Source organism: Oryza sativa, chromosome 2 (assembly GCF_034140825.1).
Source record: "Oryza sativa Japonica Group chromosome 2, ASM3414082v1".
In the NCBI taxonomy this organism is placed as follows: Eukaryota; Viridiplantae; Streptophyta; class Magnoliopsida; order Poales; family Poaceae; genus Oryza; species Oryza sativa.
The window spans coordinates 8,543,903-8,561,630 of record NC_089036.1 but is presented as its reverse complement, the minus strand read 5'-3'; the positions used below and the strand labels follow the sequence as shown (position 1 = coordinate 8,561,630).

The 17,728-nt window shown below is 37.6% G+C and overlaps 1 protein-coding gene and 8 non-coding genes across 15 annotated transcripts; 8 read left to right on the top strand and 1 right to left on the bottom strand.

The window, feature by feature from the left end:
- Positions 1 to 367: 367 nt before the first annotated feature.
- Positions 368 to 17,569, bottom strand: LOC9271823 (uncharacterized). 7 transcript variants are annotated; one of them, XM_066307463.1, is made up of 10 exons: positions 17,367 to 17,569; positions 15,329 to 15,460; positions 9,181 to 9,273; positions 9,031 to 9,095; positions 8,820 to 8,928; positions 8,017 to 8,116; positions 5,812 to 6,183; positions 5,059 to 5,167; positions 1,077 to 1,192; positions 368 to 839 (listed from the first exon to the last, which is right to left on the bottom strand). In XM_066307463.1, the coding sequence occupies exons 1-5, from the start codon at positions 17,452 to 17,454 to the stop codon at positions 8,875 to 8,877; spliced, it is 432 nt and encodes a 143-aa protein (XP_066163560.1). In that variant the 5' UTR covers positions 17,455 to 17,569; the 3' UTR covers positions 368 to 839; positions 1,077 to 1,192; positions 5,059 to 5,167; positions 5,812 to 6,183; positions 8,017 to 8,116; positions 8,820 to 8,874. The 7 variants fall into 7 exon arrangements, 6 of the variants coding, with proteins under 6 accessions (XP_066163560.1, XP_066163559.1, XP_066163563.1 ...); XM_066307462.1 differs by lacking the exon at positions 5,812 to 6,183; XM_066307466.1 differs by lacking the exon at positions 9,031 to 9,095.
- TRNAQ-UUG (transfer RNA glutamine (anticodon UUG)) lies at positions 1,848 to 1,919 on the top strand. Its single transcript has one exon. It is a non-coding gene; the product is annotated as a tRNA-Gln (tRNA).
- Positions 3,712 to 3,783, top strand: TRNAQ-UUG (transfer RNA glutamine (anticodon UUG)). Its single transcript has one exon. It is a non-coding gene; the product is annotated as a tRNA-Gln (tRNA).
- Positions 5,867 to 5,938, top strand: TRNAQ-UUG (transfer RNA glutamine (anticodon UUG)). The gene has a single exon. It is a non-coding gene; the product is annotated as a tRNA-Gln (tRNA).
- Positions 7,396 to 7,467, top strand: TRNAQ-UUG (transfer RNA glutamine (anticodon UUG)). The gene has a single exon. It is a non-coding gene; the product is annotated as a tRNA-Gln (tRNA).
- TRNAQ-UUG (transfer RNA glutamine (anticodon UUG)) lies at positions 8,822 to 8,893 on the top strand. The gene has a single exon. It is a non-coding gene; the product is annotated as a tRNA-Gln (tRNA).
- On the top strand, positions 9,905 to 9,976 carry TRNAQ-UUG (transfer RNA glutamine (anticodon UUG)). The gene has a single exon. It is a non-coding gene; the product is annotated as a tRNA-Gln (tRNA).
- On the top strand, positions 11,858 to 11,929 carry TRNAQ-UUG (transfer RNA glutamine (anticodon UUG)). Its single transcript has one exon. It is a non-coding gene; the product is annotated as a tRNA-Gln (tRNA).
- TRNAQ-UUG (transfer RNA glutamine (anticodon UUG)) lies at positions 16,090 to 16,161 on the top strand. Its single transcript has one exon. It is a non-coding gene; the product is annotated as a tRNA-Gln (tRNA).
- Positions 17,570 to 17,728: the final 159 nt, after the last annotated feature.

Here is a 17,728-nt window from a genome sequence, read left to right as displayed (position 1 = left end):
TCTCCTCCAATCCCTCCTTCACGCTCGGTGGTTTTAGAAAGTGGTTTTAGAAGCGGTTTCTACCGATATAACAGTTTGACCATGATTGACCCATTGAGTCAGCAGATGAAACCCACGTGGTAAAGACTTTCTTCGCTTCTCATCTTCTTCCCCGTCTCTCTTCCAGGAGCAAAGAGAAAAGCGAGGCATGATAGAGTTATTCCTTAATTCGTTTCATCCTCGGTTGGTCATGACTCATGACGTGGATCCATAGCAGGATAACATTACCACATATGGGCTTGTTGGCCTCCATCTCAATCAGACTAACATGATCATGGGACTCAACATATACTGGAGCTGAATAAATTATGGACAAGGGCACATCAGATGAATTTTAAGAAAAAAACATTGGAACTTCATTGTGCAGTCTCCACTGGAAAGAAATTCCATGGATTTGACAAGTGATATGCACTAGCATAGTAGCATACAAGTACAAGAACAATGTATCAGGCAATTATCAAGAACATATACTAGCAACGTTCTATAGGCTATTTTCACTCAGAATGTTGCCAACTAAAAGACGGCACTAACACATCGGCTCACTCAGCCATATTTCACAAGGCCTCATACATGCCACACCCCATATTCTCATGCGCCCTACCATTTAGTCTACAACACCACGATCAAAACTCCAGGGAGGCTGCTGCATCAGTGAAGCATCAATTTTGCTCCTGCAAGGTACACTGTTACTCCAAATTGAAAGTCCGAATGCAAACAGCAGCGGTTCTGAGTTCTGATCCTTGTGTTTTTCCACCGTTTACTGTGAACCCCTTGGAATATGAAAAGGAGTTTCTGATACACTGAAAACAAAAAGAGAGTTTCAGTGTGGATTGTAGAGTATTTTATCAGTGAACGTAATAGCAAGAGCTGGTATAGTGTAAATATCAGGGAACTAAATTGTCGATACATAATTAAACAATGGCGACAGTTAGATGAGACTTTCTTTTCTTGCTAACAAAGAATTATAATAAACCACATTATAGTTTTTAACTCAATCTTAAAATTTGCACGGAGAGGATGGTCAAGTAAGCAATTACCTAACAAGGATGACCATGATTTTCATGGGCTGAACTTGTGAGGTAAACAACAGGGAATTCTCAGTTTCTCACATGTTGCGGACATTGCGATGGCTGGCTATGCAGTCTTATCTCACCTACAACCAGAAGAAAATACACAATTTGTCATAGAGCATTCTTTGAGACATCAGTTAAATTTTAGAGATAATAGTATATCACGTTATAATTAGAACAAATAATCTATATTGTCAAGTACCACCCTTGAGTTGTATATAAAATAAAATATCCATCCATTTTGAGTTGTATATAAAATAAACTATCCATCCATTTTTAAAGTTTCTACTACATAGGGCATGCCCACAATATTTTGTGGGCATGTGTTCTCTAATAAGGCTGTACCATGTCCATTATTATTTCAACCTAGGATTAAATCCAAAGTTTAATTCATAGCATTAGGTTTGACTACTCATTGCATTCCACGTATGATCAAATCACTCCCTTCATTAGTGCAATCAATTTTGAAGAATCTGTTGAAGAGCACATACCACCAAAACACACATTTAGTAATTATACAAAGTGCCAAAAAGTTATACCAAAAAGATTTAAATGAATAGAATTGCCAGTCTACATGTATACCAAATGGATGAATGGTGCTCAAAGAGTTCACTAAAACCAAACTGATGGAAATAAACAAAAAGGAGAAGATAAAAAAGGACGTAGACAAATTTCCTGCCTTTTGCTTTTTTTTGGAATGACAGAAATGTCATCAGCAAGGGACCAAATACAACATCTGGTTCCATAGTGTAGTGGTTAGCACTCCAGACTTTGAATCTGGCAACCTGGGTTCGAATCCCGGTGGGACCTCTTTTTTGGTATTGCCATAGTCCTCAAATGGGATCTATATAGCCAATTGCTTGCAGGGCGAATACATGATTCATGCGTTGTTATACATATAATAGTTTTGTTCACCATGTTTTTGTTTAATGCGGTGCATCAACATGTGGCATATCTGGCCACTTTAATGGTATCAGAACCTATTGATCATTTGATCTTCTCAGTATCTCAACTTCTCCAAACAGCAACCTTTAGTGACAAACCTTCCATCAACACCATTACCATCACCAATAAATCAGACATTGGTACTCTTGGCCTTCAACAAGCTATTTTCCAGTTAAGAGTTGTGGTTTCATGCTAGATGGTAATGACAATTTTGGGGTGAACATAGGCTTTTAAACTCATGATTGCAGATGGAGGCAAAGAAGGATAGGGAGAATAAGAGAAATTAGTCAATACACTATAATACCATGGAAGCAGAAAACCATGGCTGACACTAACACACAGCATTTGATAAAATATCGCATGGAATACATAAAAACACAGTCTAAGGGCCTGTTTGGGGGAGCTTTAGATTCTGAGAAGCAGCTGTTTGGTAGCCAGCTTCTGAGAATCTGGAAAAGCTCTGAAACCCAGCTTCTCCAGCTTCTGACTTCTTAGTTCATTTTTCAGAATCTATAACTACAGATTCTCAAAAGCTGTGGACTGTTTGGAGCAGCTTCTAGCAGAAGCAGCTTTTGGGAAAAGCTGCAGCTGGGATAAGCTCCCCCAAACAGGGCCTAAGAGTTTGTTGAACAGGCAAAACAGAAACAAGGAAAATAGGCTGGAGCAGCAGAGCTTCCTATACAATGAAAAGACAAGAAAATTTCAGGATGAAGTTGGGAGTATTTTATCAGTGAACAAGCATTAAATTGTCAAAAGATAGCTCAACAATGGCAAGAGTTAAACAAGGCATGTTTCTTTCTTTTCTTTCTAACAAAGAGTTACAATAAGACACGATATATTTTTCACTTAATCTTAAAATTTGCATGGAGAAGATTGCCAAGTAAACAGTTAAACATGTTATTGTTGCGGGTGAACTTGTGGAGTAAAATACTAGAAATTCTCACATGCTTGCAAACATGGTGAGGGCTAGTTTTGTGGCCTACCTCGCTTGCAACCAGAAGAAAACACACAATGTGTCACACAGCATTATTTCAGACATTAAATTTCAGCGAGAATAATATATCACAATATCAATTAGAACAAGCAATCAATATTGTCAGGTACAACCCTTGAGTTGTATATAAAACAAAATATTCATCCATTTTGAAAGGAGCTACAGTACTACACAAGGGACATGCCCACAGTATACGTGCTAGCCTCATTAGATTGCTCTATATTCACAATTTTGTCAACACATGATTAAATCCAAAGTTTAATTATATTAGTATACGCTGCATTCTACTATGACATAATCACTCTACTCACAAACGTACATCAGGTGCAATCAAACTTCACAAGATATTAAGGAAATCAGTGGTGAACATTATCTCTCATTCTCTTGGAAAAGCATACACTGTCAAAAATTACACTTAATAATTATACAAAGTGCTAAAAAGTTCTAGTAAGCGTTTCAAATGAATATTACGTTTTACCAAATGTATAGTCTTCACGTATGCTAATTGGATGCATGCTCAAAGAAAACAATTTCACTGAAACCAAACTGACAATAACAAACAAAAAAAAGCTAAAAAGGAAATAGACAAAATTTCCTGCTTTTTACTGTGCTTATGGAATATAAGACAGAAATGCTATCTGCAAGCGACCGCATACAACATCTGGTCCCATAGTGTAGTGGTTAGCACTCCAGACTTTGAATCTGGCAACCTGGGTTCAAATCCCTGTGGGACCTTTTTTGGGGTATTGCATAGCCAATTGTTTGCAGGGCCAATACATGATTCAGCTGTAATCAATATAATATACGAGTACTGCTACTGTGGTACTCCAAACTGATAGGCCAAGTGGTATTGCTCTTTTTCCTCAAAATACAAGACAAATAGAGGTGGGCATTCGGTCTAGACCGAAAATTCGGTCTGGTTAGTTCTTTCAAAATTGGAAAGCGAACACACTAGCATAGATTTCTAGACCGACAGTTTGGTTAACCGAAAATTCGGTCTCGGTCTTCAGTCGGACCGAGAAGACCAATCCTCTCTGTGGCGTGCAGGATGGCATGCAGGCAGTCAGTATCGATCGGGAAAAGAAAATCAAGAAGATCAATCTAAAGAAAATCCTAGCAAGATGCAAAGAAAAACCCCATAACTAGAACTCACAGATCAATACATCATCTGCTCCTCATTCTTCTGGCCAACAGATCAAGATGCGGTACGTGGTGGCAAGCAGCAGGCGGCGACGGGTGGCTTGGTGGCGGCCTGCAATGGGCAGCGGCGGCGGGTGGTGGTGGTGGCGGTCGGGCGCACGGGGCAGGCGGCCGCGCGGCAGGCAGTTCCACAGTGGGACGACAAATGATGGAGACGAGCGCAGGTGAAGCTCATGGACCATAGATGACAGCTAGGGTTGTGGTAGAGTGGGGACTTGACTTTTGATTAGAAATTGATTTTGGGCTGACAAGCTTAGGCCATGAAAAATGGGCTATTGGACTATTGGGTCACTCGGCCTGACCCTGTGCTTTTATGGAGTTCAGTCACATCGGGTACTCAAGCAAGATAAACGAACAAGTGAAAAAAAAAGATCAGTCTTTGCACTTCTCTGACCGAACTATGAACCGATGACCGACATTTCGGGTACTTCGGTCTCGGTTTTTTATGCCCACCCCTAAAGACAAACAAAAGTGGTGGTGGGTTTTGGTCCTTGTGTGTTTTTCAATGTCTACTGTTTAAAGGCCAGAGGAGGCTTTGAACTTTTTTTATATGAAAGCAGATTCTGATACAATGAAAAGAAGGACGGAATTTCAGGATGGAGTTGACAGTATTTTCAGTGAACATAATAGCAAGAGCTGGAACAGGTAGTGTAAATATCAGGGCACTAAATTGTCAATAGATAACTAAGCAATGGTGACAGTTAGATGACATGCTTTTTTCTTGCTAACAAAGAACTAAAATAAACCACATTATAATTTTTAATTTAATCTTAAAATTTGCACGTGCAAGATGGTCAGGTAAGCAGTTACCTGACAAGGTTAAACATGGTTTTGTTGGGGTGAATTTGTGCAGTAAACAACTGGGGATTCGCACATGTTTGTGGACATAGTGATAGCTGGATCTGTGGCCTTATCTCACCTACAACCAGAAGAAAAAACACAATTTGTCACAGAGCATTCTGTGAGACATCAGTTAAATTTCCAAGATAATAGTATATCACGTTATAATTAGAAGTAATCTATATTGCTAGGTACAACCCTTGAGTTGTATATATAAAATAAAATATCCATCGAATTTTAAAGTAGCCACTGCATAGGGCATGCCCACAGTATTTTGTGAGCATGTGTTCTCTAATTAGGCTGCGCCAAGTTCACAATTACTTAAACCTAAGATTAAATCCAAAGTTTAATTCATAGCATTAGATTTGACTATTCGTTGCATTCACATATGATATAATCACTCTGTTAATTAGTGCAATGAAACTTCTCCGAAGATTTAACTTTGAAGCATCTGTAAGATGATTATTACAGAAATCAGGGGTGAATATTATCTGTTGGAGTGCATGTACCATCAGAAGTCGCATTTAGTAATTCTACGAAGTGCCAAAAAGTTCTACAAAAAGATTTAAATGAATAGAACTTCTTAAGAAATGTCAGTCTACGTGTATGCCAAATGGATGAATGGTTCTCAAAGAGGAGAACAATTTCACTGACACCAAACTGATGGAAACAAACAAAAAAAGAAAAGATAAAAAAGGACATAGACAAATTTCCTGCCTTTACCTTTTTTGGAATATAAGATAGAAATGTCATCAGAAAGGGACCAAATACAACATCTGGTTCCATAGTGTAGTGGTTAGCACTCCAGACTTTGAATCTGGCAACCTGGGTTCAAATCCCGGTGGAACCTCTTTTTTGGTATTGCCATAGTCCTCAAATGGGGTCTACATAGCCAATTGCTTGCAGGGCCAATACACGATTCATGAGTTGCTATAAATATAATAGTTTTGTTCACCATGTTCTTGTTTAATACTGTGCATCAACATGTGGCATATCTCCCTGCTTTAGGGGCATCTGAGCCTATTGATCATTTAATCTTCTCACTATCTCAACATCTCCAAACAGCAATCTTTAGTGACAAACCATCCATCAACACTATTACCATCACCAACATAAAAAAAAATCAAAAATCATATACATAGCACTCTTTATATTCCAGACAAGACACTTGTGGTTTCAAGCTAGATGGTAACGATATTTCTGGTGTGAATGTAGGCTTTCACACTGATGATTGCAGATGGAGGGAAAAAAAGGATAAGAGAGAACAAAAGAAATTAACCAATGAATTATCTATGCTACGTAAAATGTTAGTAGTGGTGGTGGTTGTTCTGTCACACCACCCCTAGCACTGACATTAAATTTTGAAATCACCTATTTGTTCAATAAGGAAAATCATAAAAGCGGTACTTGGACTAAATATGTGCTTAATTGACTTAATAAGCTAGAAACCTTTTATTTTCCATTGCAACACGTGGGCTCTTGGCTAGTAATACTATGAAGCAGAAAAACATGGCAAACACTAACGCGTTGTATTTGATAAAATATCCCATGGAATACATTAAAAAGCAGTCTAACAGTCTGTTGAACAGATAAAACATAAATGACGAAAATAGGCTGGAGCTTCCAATACAATGAGAAGACAACAAAACTTCAGGATAAAGTTGGGAGTATTTTATCAGTGAACGAGCACTAAATTGTCAAAAGATAGCTAATGGAAAGAGTTAGACAACGCATGTTTCTTTTTCTTTTCTTGCTAACAAACAGTTATAAGCCACATTATATTTTTCACTCAAATCTTATAATTTGCATGGAGAAGCTTGTCAAGTAGCTACCTAAGAAGGTTAAACATGACATGCCCACAGTATTTTCTGTGCATGTGTTCACCTCATTAGATTATTTCAACATACCATTAGATTACTATGCACTGCATCCCACTATGACATAATCCCTCTGCTCACAAACATACATCAGCGCAATCAAACTTTGGAATATTTAATTTTGCAAATTCTATTAGATGACTCTCTCTCTCTCTCTCTCTCTGAGCATACACAGTCAAAAATTACTTTTAATAATTATACGGAGTGCTAAAATGTTGTAGCAAATGATCCAAACAAATATTTACCTTTTACCAAATGTTACATGTATGCTAATTGGATGCATGCTCAAAGGAAACAGTTTCACTGAAACTAAACTGATGGAAACAAACAAAAAGAGTTCAAAAGGACATGGACAAAATTTCCAGCTTTTCACTGTGTTTATGGAATATAAGACAGAAATATCATCTGCAAGGGACCACATACAACATCCGGTTCCATAGTGTAGTGGTTAGCACTCCAGACTTTGAATCTGGCAACCTGGGTTCAAATCCCGGTGGAACCTTCTTTGTTTTTTTTTAGGTATTCCCGTACTCCTCAAATGGGATCGAGATAGTCAAATACTTGCAGGATCAATATATCAAACATGAGCTGTTATAAATATAATATAAGAGTACTTCTAGTCTGCTACTGTGGATGTTATAAGAGTACCGAGCAGCTGACAGATTGACCTGTCAGTAGTAGTGTTATTGCTCTTTTTTCTCAAAATACAAGATAAACAGCAGTGGTTGTGAGTTTTGATCCTTCTGCTTTTTTCATCGTTTACTGTTTAAAGGCAGGAGGAGGCTGTGAGCTTCTTTTTTTATATGAAAGCAGATTCTGAATTTCAGGATGGACTTGGGAGTATTTTATCATTGAGCATAGTTCAATAACAAGGTCCAGAAGGTTTGAGTAAATATCAGAGCACTAAATTGTCAAAAGATAACTAAACAATGACAAGAGTTAAAGAAGACTTGTTTTTGTTTTCTTGCTAATAAAGAATTGTGATAATCCACATTATACTTTTACTTGATCTTAAAATTTGCATGGAGAAGATGGTCAAGTGTGCAGTTACCTTATAAGATTGAACATTGTTTTGCCGGGGTGTAAACAGCTGGGAAATAGTCTATATGCTTTCAGACATAGCGATGACTGGCTCTGTGGTCTTATCTCACCTACAACCAGAGAAAACACATAATGTGTTACAGAGCAATCTTTGAGGCATCAAGTAAATTTCAGCGAGAATAGTATATTACTTGTATCAATTAGACCAAGTAATCAATGTTGTCAGGTACAACCATTGAGCTGTAAATAAAGTATTCATCCATTTTTAAAGTAGCTACTACATAAGGGACATGCCCACTGTATTTTGTGGGCATGTGCATGTGCATGTGTTCAGACCTCATTAGCCTGCTCCATGTTTACAACTATTTCAACCTAAGATTAAATCCAAAATTTAATTTGTAGCATTTGGTTTGACTATACGCTGCATTCTACCAATGATATAATCACTCTGTTCACAAACGTACATCAGTATGATAAAACTTCTTCGAGATTTAATTTGTAGATTCCATTAGACTACTACTACAGAAATCAGAGGTTAACATTATCTCTTGGAGAGCATGTACTGTCAAAAGAAATATATTTAGTAATTACACAAAGCACCAAAAAGATTTAAATGAATGGAACCTTTTAACAAATGATAAATTCTGCATGTACGCTAATTGGATGCATGCTTAAAAAGGCAAACAATTTCACTAAAACCAAACTGATGGAAACAAACACAAAAAGATAAAAGGAAAATAGACAAAATTTCCAGCCTTTTACTGTGTTTATGGAATATAAGACATGCCATAAGCAAGGGACCACGTACAACACCTGGTTCCATAGTGTAGTGGTTAGCACTCCAGACTTTGAATCTGGCAACCTGGGTTCAAATCCCGGTGGGACCTCTTTTTTGGGTATTGCCATACTCCTCAAATGGGATCTGCATAGTCAATTGATTGCAGGGCAAATACACGATTCAGGAAATATAGTAGTTTTGTTCACACGCAAGAGTTTAATGCAGTGCATCAACATGTGGCATAACTGCTTTCATGGTATCAGAGTCTATTGATCTTCTCACTATCTCAACTTCTCCAGCCCACAACCTTACTGACAAACCTTCCATCACACCATTAGCATCACCAGCATAAAAAATCGCATACATATCACTCTTGGTATTAAAGCATCTAATTACCCTGAAGAGCCACATCAAGAGTGTTCCACCAAAGAGATGGCAGTTGTGTTTTGATGCTAGATGGTAACATTTTTGGCTTGAATGTAAGCCTTCCTGCTCATGATTGCATACGGAGGAAAAATGGTTAGATAGAACAACAGCAATTAGCCAATAAACTCTAATATCATGAAGACGGAAAAACATGCACACGCTAATACATTGTATTTGATAAGTATCCCATGGCATACAAAAACAGGCAGTCAAGTGTTTGAACAGACAAAACAGACCTAAAAAGGTCTAAAGCCTATGCTGGTATTAGGAGCATATGCATGACACAGATCATGACTGAAATAAAAAGAAGTGTACTACTTCACACTATGTAAGAATAGTCTTGGGCTCTTGGTCATCCATCAACGCCCACTACACATCTCAGTAATCTAGCCATATTTATTTATATAAGTTTTAAGATCAGTATCAACTTGATGGTTTCCTATAAACTCGGAATTTTCACTTGTATAGTAACAACTGAGAGTTCTTCTTCTCTCTCCTACAAGCAGACAAAAACATGCATATGCTTCAATGAAAAGGTCCTTTTTAGCCAACGCCATATTCTACATGGAAGCCAATTGGATGCATGCCCAAAAGGAACACAGTTTCACTGAAACCAAACTGATGGAAACAAACAAGGGAATAACACAGCTTTTAAGGCATAAATGTCATCATCAAGGGATAATATATAACATCCGGTTCCATAGTGTAGTGGTTAGCACTCCAGACTTTGAATCTAGCAAACTGGGTTCAAATCCCGGTGGGACCTCTCTTTTTTGGGTATTGCCATCCTCCTCAAATGGGATTTGTGTAGTGAACTGCTTGTAGAGTTGTAGGGCCAATACATGCTGTATGAGTTTTTTGTTATAATGCATGCATGTTCAAGTAATCAAGTCTATGCACGGTTAAGACAGATCTGCAATGCAACTAAACTACAAATAATCATTTGCTTGCAGGTTGCAGCAACTGCTTTTGAGCATACAACTCAAGAGAAAATACCACTTTAGTCATGGTAACAAGTGCAGCATCATGTATAACACCAACCCTGAATATTTACAATGGCATTCCCACATATAGGTTTAGAATTAAACAGCACAAAATTGTTCTACAACTAGTTATTACACAAATAATTTTCCATAAATTAAAATGTGAACTGTAACTAGTGTTAACAAAGTAAAATGCAATCTACCAACAAAATGTTATCTTAAAAATGACAGATTGTCAGTCTAATGTTATTCAACATATGTCCTCTACAAATTAAAACTCAACTTAATTCAGATACATTGCATTTACATAATGAAATACAATGCATCAACAAAATTCAGATAAAAATGCATAAATACATCACCATGAGCTGAATCGCTTAATATTTGCATAAATTGTTGTATCAAACTGATCATTGTAATATTACCAATACCATCCGGACCTAACTTCATTGACCAAAAAAAAAGGGTAACTTGTGCCAGGCAGAACTATTTAGATTGGTTTCATGGCATGATGGCAAGGAGCACAACAATAAGTATTCCAGAATCTGTCAGCAAATATAACAAATGCGCAATGGCAAAACCTACCATTCCATCAAAAACAGTCATCAGGATGAGGCATATCACAAACCTCACATGGTATCAGAGCCTATTGGTTTTCCCCCAACTGCAACTTCTTTAACCTATATTTAACTACAAACCTTCCATCACCACATTTGCAAGCATCAAAACCCACATTCCTAGCACTTTTGATCATCGAGCATCCAAATATCCAATACACGTGTAGTGATTGCTCATTACTCCTAGCAAATGCTCTTTTCTAACCAATATGCTATCTAGGTGTTGATGCCTGACACTAGATTTGCTATTGACATGAATGGGGTCTTTACACTCGTTGTTGTGGATGGAGACAGTCGAATTGAGGGAACAAGAGCAACTAATCAATAAGCTCAGATACCATGTGAGACAAAAGATATGGCGCACACTAATGCATAGTATTTGATAAAGATATCTCATGGAATGTATAAGTACCAGCTCTGAGAGTTAGATGAACACATGAAAAAAAAAAAGACAAAATAGGTACCTTCAGCAGTTTTTAGCTGTACTACTTCAAATGTTGGTAATGGTGGTAGCAGTGAATCTGCCCCTCAATATCAATGAAAATTTCGTGCTCCCTCACCCGCAGCTCCATGTTAACAATTATTTCAACTAACATTAAATGCAAATTTTAATTTCATGTGTTAAATTTGACTGTGTGCTGTGGTTGAAATATTTTAAGATCACTATGTTCCCATGCGTACACAATCAAACTTTACTTAAGATTTAATTTTGAAGATTCCATCAAATGGTTATTACAGAAATCAGAGGTCAATGTTATGTCTCAGAGAGCATGCACAGTCAAAAGTAATGTGCACCTATAATTATACAAAATAACCAAAAAGATATACAATACGAGTAATATTCAAATGAAAGGAACTTTTTAATAAAGGTCATATTCTGCATGTACTAATTGGATGCATTCTCAAAAAGCAAAACAGTTTTGCTGAAACCAAAGAGATGGAAAAAAGCACACGAAAAAATAAATCAAAAGACTTTTTTTAACTATTTATGGAGTTTATGGAATATAAGACAGAAATGTCCACGGGAAGGGACCACATACAATATCCGGTTCCATAGTGTAGTGGTTAGCACTCCAGACTTTGAATCTGGCAACCTGGGTTCAAATCCCGGTGGGACCTTCTTTTTTTTAGGTATTTCCCATAATCCTCAAATCATGTTTTCAAGTTATCCGATTAGTCATCCTTATCGCTACCATAACCTCAATCAGGAACTTCGAAGCAATTAGTTCGATCAGAAAACTTATTGTCCGACTAATCACGACTAGTCCATCAAATTAGTCATGGACGACTAGTCTGTTAGGGCTAAAAATTATGTGTTGGGCTTTACGCCCAGCCCAGGAAAGCCTGTAGCCCTCATCTAACCCTAACCAGCCATCTAGATCCAATCATAAGAGAGGGAGGGGGGAAAGATGGACTTATTGCAACTAGGACAGATAAATGATTTAACTTTAAGACCTTGTCAAGTGTGAACTGTCAACTGTGAGAGTCTGATTATCCTTAGTTTATACTATACTATACTAGTATACTATGGTAATTACTACTTATAAACATCTATACATTATCCTGGGTACCCCTAGCCTATAGTCACCGACTAATCTACGACTAGTCACGACTAACAGCGATTAGTCGACTAGTCAGTGCCCTTACGACTAGTCCCAACTAGACAACTTGAAATCACTAAGTCAAATGGGATTGGGATAGTCAATTACTTGCAGGACCAATATATGAAACATGAGTTGTTTTTATTAATAGGATAGTCTAGTCATGAGTCATGAGAGTGCATAAATAACAAATGCCACTGTTTTGAATTAAAAGTGCCTGTTTCCAGTATATGTGCATGGTTAGTTTCAGATACACAATAAATAATTATTTGCTTGCAACATGTGCATATTAGCATAAAATCAAGAAAATAGCACTTACAGATCATGGTAACGATTACTTGCAGGGACAATATATGAAACATGAGTTGTTTTTATTAATAGAATAGTCTAGTCATGAGAGTGCATAAATAACAAATGCCACTGTTTTGAACTAAAAGTGCATGTTTCCAGTATATGTGCATGGTTAGTTTCAGATACACAATAAATAATTATTTGCTTGCAACATGTGCATATTAGCATAAAGTCAAGAAAATAGCACTTACAGATCATGGTAACAAGGGTAGCCTCGTGATTAACACTAACTCACACCTGGTGTTTGCAAATATAGGTTTATATAAAAAAAACAGTGTCATTCAATGTTTAGTTTAATTGCTTTGAAATTTACAAGAATAGTCAGAATAGATATGTTACATTAATCGCTGCGATCTAAACCTCAGCTTCTTCAGAGCCTCAGGTTGTGTTATTCTAGTAACTGGTCGGAGTTGTTCCTAGAACATTAAGTTAGTAAGGAAAACCTGAAGTGTGTCTGAATTCAATCAAATCAGATTCGTGACTCCATTCAAATACTAATCTATTCATTTTTCTTCGAAATTTTTTTAGTTCTTACTTCTTAGAAATACCAAGTGATCTTAAAAGGACAGTACGAAAGGTGTCTTTCAGCTCAACAAGGGTAGAACCAAAATAGACTTATGAAGAGTCAGCAGCATGGTAAATCCTAAACCGAAAATACCACGTCTATGCCCAAGCAAAGAAGGAAGTCCACAGCATCAATTGCATGTTATGTTTCATACCAGGAGAAAACCATAACCGAGGTCAATTAATTTGCTTTACTTCCTGTCTTCCTCCATCCAATATTAATTATTTTGCTTTACTTCCTGTCTTCATCCATCCAATATTCATTGTACAATTATCACACAAGTTTCAGAAAATAAGCAAATCAATGATTACAAGAATACATGAGCATATGAGAAAAATTAAATGCAACCAAATGAATGTTGTGTTATGTAAGTTAATTCTTTCAAGAGAAAAAAAAACATTGGCAGGACCTAATTATTGCTTCACACTTTAACATGATATTTGGCAGTTTGCACAAGTTATTTAATCACCTCTACTTACCAAAATAAAATACAGTGTTAAGACTAAACAGAAAGCAGCACGATGTACAATATCCACACGTAATCGACTATCATAACACTACGTCCTCATGAGCAGAATTCTCACCACATATTCCAGTTTATATTCCTTCAAACACAACCATCAGGATGAGGCATATCACTAATCTAACATGGTATCAGAGCTTATTGGTCTTCCCCATACTGCAACTTTGCTAACCAATATTTAGTGACAAACCTTCCATCACAACATTATTATTGCAAGCACCAAAGCGCACATATTGTCAAGCATCCAAACGTGTAGTGGACTAGTGGTTGCTCATTTTTCCTAGCAAATGCCCTTTTTAACCAATAAGTGCTACCTAGGTGTTGATGCTAGACACTAGATTTGCTAATGACATGAGAGTTGTTGTTGACATGAATGTGAGGCTTTGCACTCGTGTGGTTGTGGATGGAGACAAACGGGATTGAGGGAACAAGAGCAACTAACCAATAAGCTCGGATACCATATTAGACTAGAGATATGGTGCACACTGATGCATAGTATTTGATGAAAATAGTTTGTGGAATGTATCAGCCCAGGCTATCAACCGGCCTACCAGCTCTGAGAGTTTGATGAACACATAAAAAAATGAAGAAATATAGGGAAGTGCTTTGAGCATATATTTTTACCATTGTAACATACCCACCAAAAATTTTATGGGCTCACGATGCCATAAAAAAAACCTTGTAATATCTTAAATTCTGAAAAGAAAACTATTTAAGTAAAAGGTTCTAAGTGTCTAGAAGTGAAATAAAAGAATTTCATGACATCACACTAAGTGATGGATGATGAGTCAAATCATGGAAAGGTCTCTATCCACCAAAAAATAAATGTTTACCCCCAGCACTGCATAGTAATTTAGAAGAGAAAAATAAGCAAATTAACAAAAGCAGCAAAACAAAGGGGCTACCCAAGACAGAAAACTTCCACAAGAGACAGGAGGCTCTCAACAGCAAGACTTCAGGAAGACAATAAATGGTTAAATGATGTATCAGCCTTTGTACATTCGACCAGTCACTGCCTTCAGTGGTGTCATTGAGGACATGACAGCAATAACAGACGAAAATAAGGGTGATGATAAGGGACAAGCAGTAGCAGAGGTGGCTCAAAAAATGGCAGACCACCACCACTGAATTAAAATGAGCACCCCAGAAACTACGATGGGGCAGGGTAAGGTGAATGGGATGAATGCTTGGTCACAGGTAGTGCTGGCCCATCTAATCCCAGCACAAGAACGATCATGGGCCCTCTATGCAGTTAAGGTCAGTTTTTCTGATTCCCCCTTGCAAAACTGACAGTCAGACAGCCTGTGGTCACTAGCGATATTAATTTTTAGAAGTCTTTGACATAAAAATGATATCACTCTATAAGTTGATATGAATAACATATGAGCTTTCATGAACCCCCCCATATCTTGTATTAATACAACAAAACAATCAAATGAGTTGATAGGTAAAATGTAACTGAGAATTAGTAACCTTACCACAAAATGTAACTGAAGTTGTTACCATCATGTCAGTATAAGGTAGCTTGACCTTGACTTGAAGGGTGATATCGGACAAGAGTATCATTATATCTCCTTGCATCTTAAATTTTGCCCAGAGAAACTTCTCGACTGCAAGGTTACGATATCAATAAGAACAAGTAGTTAATGTTGTAAGGTTCAACCCTTTCATTGTATATAAAAGTATTAAACCACTTTAAGAGTAGCTATCACATAAGGGACATACTCATATATCCAAGTATTTTGTAGGCATGTGTCCACCTCATAAGGCAGCTCCATGTTCACAACTATTTCAACTTAAAAACGAATGCAAATTTTAATTTTGTGCATTATATTTGACTATGTACTGTGGTTGGCGTATCTTATAATCACTCTGTTCACATGTGTACATCAGCGCAATCAAACTTCACTCAAGATTTAATTGTGAAGATTCCATTAAATGACTATACAGAAATCGGAGGTCTGTTATGTATTGGAGAGCATGCACTGTCATGCATTTAACAATTATACAAAACAACAAAAAAAGTTATACCATAAAAAGTTAAATGAATGGAACTTTTTAACAAATGTCATGTTCTGCATGTATCTAATTGGATGCATGCTCAAAAAGGAACACAGTTTCATTGAAGCCATAACTGATGGAAACAATTAAAAAAAGGATAAAGACAATTTTGTATCATTACTGAGTTTATGGAACATAAGACAGAAATGTCAACAGGAAGAGACCAAACACAACATCCGGTTCCATAGTGTAGTGGTTAGCACTCCAGACTTTGAATCTGGCAACCTGGGTTCAAATCCCGGTGGAACCTTCTTTTTTTTTTTTGGTATTCCCATACTACTCAAATGGGATAGTCAATTACTTGCAGGACCAATATATGAAACATGAGTTGTTTTTATTAATAGAATAGTTTAGTCATGAGAGTGCATAAATAACAAATGCACTGTTTTGAATTAAACGTGCATGTTTCTAGTATATGTGCATGGCTAGTTGATCTCTGCAATAAATAATTGTTTGCTTGCAATACATGCATATTAGCATAAAGTCGAGAAAATAGCATTTACAGATCATGGTAAATAGGGTATAGCCTCATGAATAACAGCAACAAAGAATACTGACACCTGGCATTCCCACAAATAGGTTAACTATTTCTAGAGAGCCTCAGCTTATTTTATTTTGGTAACTCGTAGGAGTTGTCCCTAGAACATTATAGTATAGGGTGTAACCATAATGTGACTACATTCCAGTCAAACTTGATGTGTGACTCCATTCAGATACTAATTCATTCATTTGTCTTCATGATTTTTTTTCTTACTGCTTAGAAATAAGAGTGATCTTAAAAATCATTACACACTACAGTGCCTTTCAGCTTCAAAAGGGCAGAACCCAAATAGACTTATGCATAGAGCTCAGCAGCATGGTCAATCCTAAACTGGAAATATCACGTCTATGCCAAGCCAAAGAAGTCAGCAAAACTAACTTCATGTTATGTTTCATACCAGGAGAAAACCATAACCTAGGTCAGTTCGTTCGCTTTACTTCCTGATTTCGGAAATTCATTGTAAGACTATCACACAGGATCCACAAAACAAGAAAAATTAACCATTACAAGAATACATGAGCATATGAGAAAAAGAGAATAAATGCAACCAAATGACTGCCGCGTGCCTGTGTCATGTAAGTTAATCCTTTCATCAAGAGAGAATAAAACAACCGTTGCAAGGACCTACTAGTAATTTATCGCTTCACACTTCAATAAAATAAATATATTTGGCAGTATGCAGAATTAATTTATTTAATCACCTCTATTGACTTGAAAAGTAAAATCTGCGGTGCTAAAGAGTAAACAGAAAGCAGCAGGATGTCCAAAAATACACACGTCATCGATTATCACAACACTAGAAACAAGATCCCGCCCGAGAATGCAAGAGTCCCCATACGCTCTAGGCACGCATAAGAGGGATACGGATACCTCCCTCAGCGAGGAGCGGAGCGGCGACAGAGATCTCTACACACCTGGATGCGCCTCGATCAGAAGCCCTAACAGGTGGACGTGCCGGAGGCATGGGGAGGCTGCTGCGGCGCCAATTGTGGCCACGGCCATGGGTGAGAGAAGGAGAGGAGAGGGTTTAGGGCTTGGATGCGGCGGCGATGGCGAGACGGAGAAGTGGGGAATTCTCGACGAGACGAGGAGGGGAAGAGATGAGATCGGACAGGGTAAATGGGCTTCATGGGCCGCCTGAGTAAGTAAGTAGTTGGGCCGTCGAGCTCTCTCTCTGCTCGGCGCGTCGGCATCGGTTCGTCGGCAAATGGCGGCGCCAGCCTACGTGTCCTCTCGCCGGCGAATCCCACATCCTCGCTGACCAACGTGTCATCCC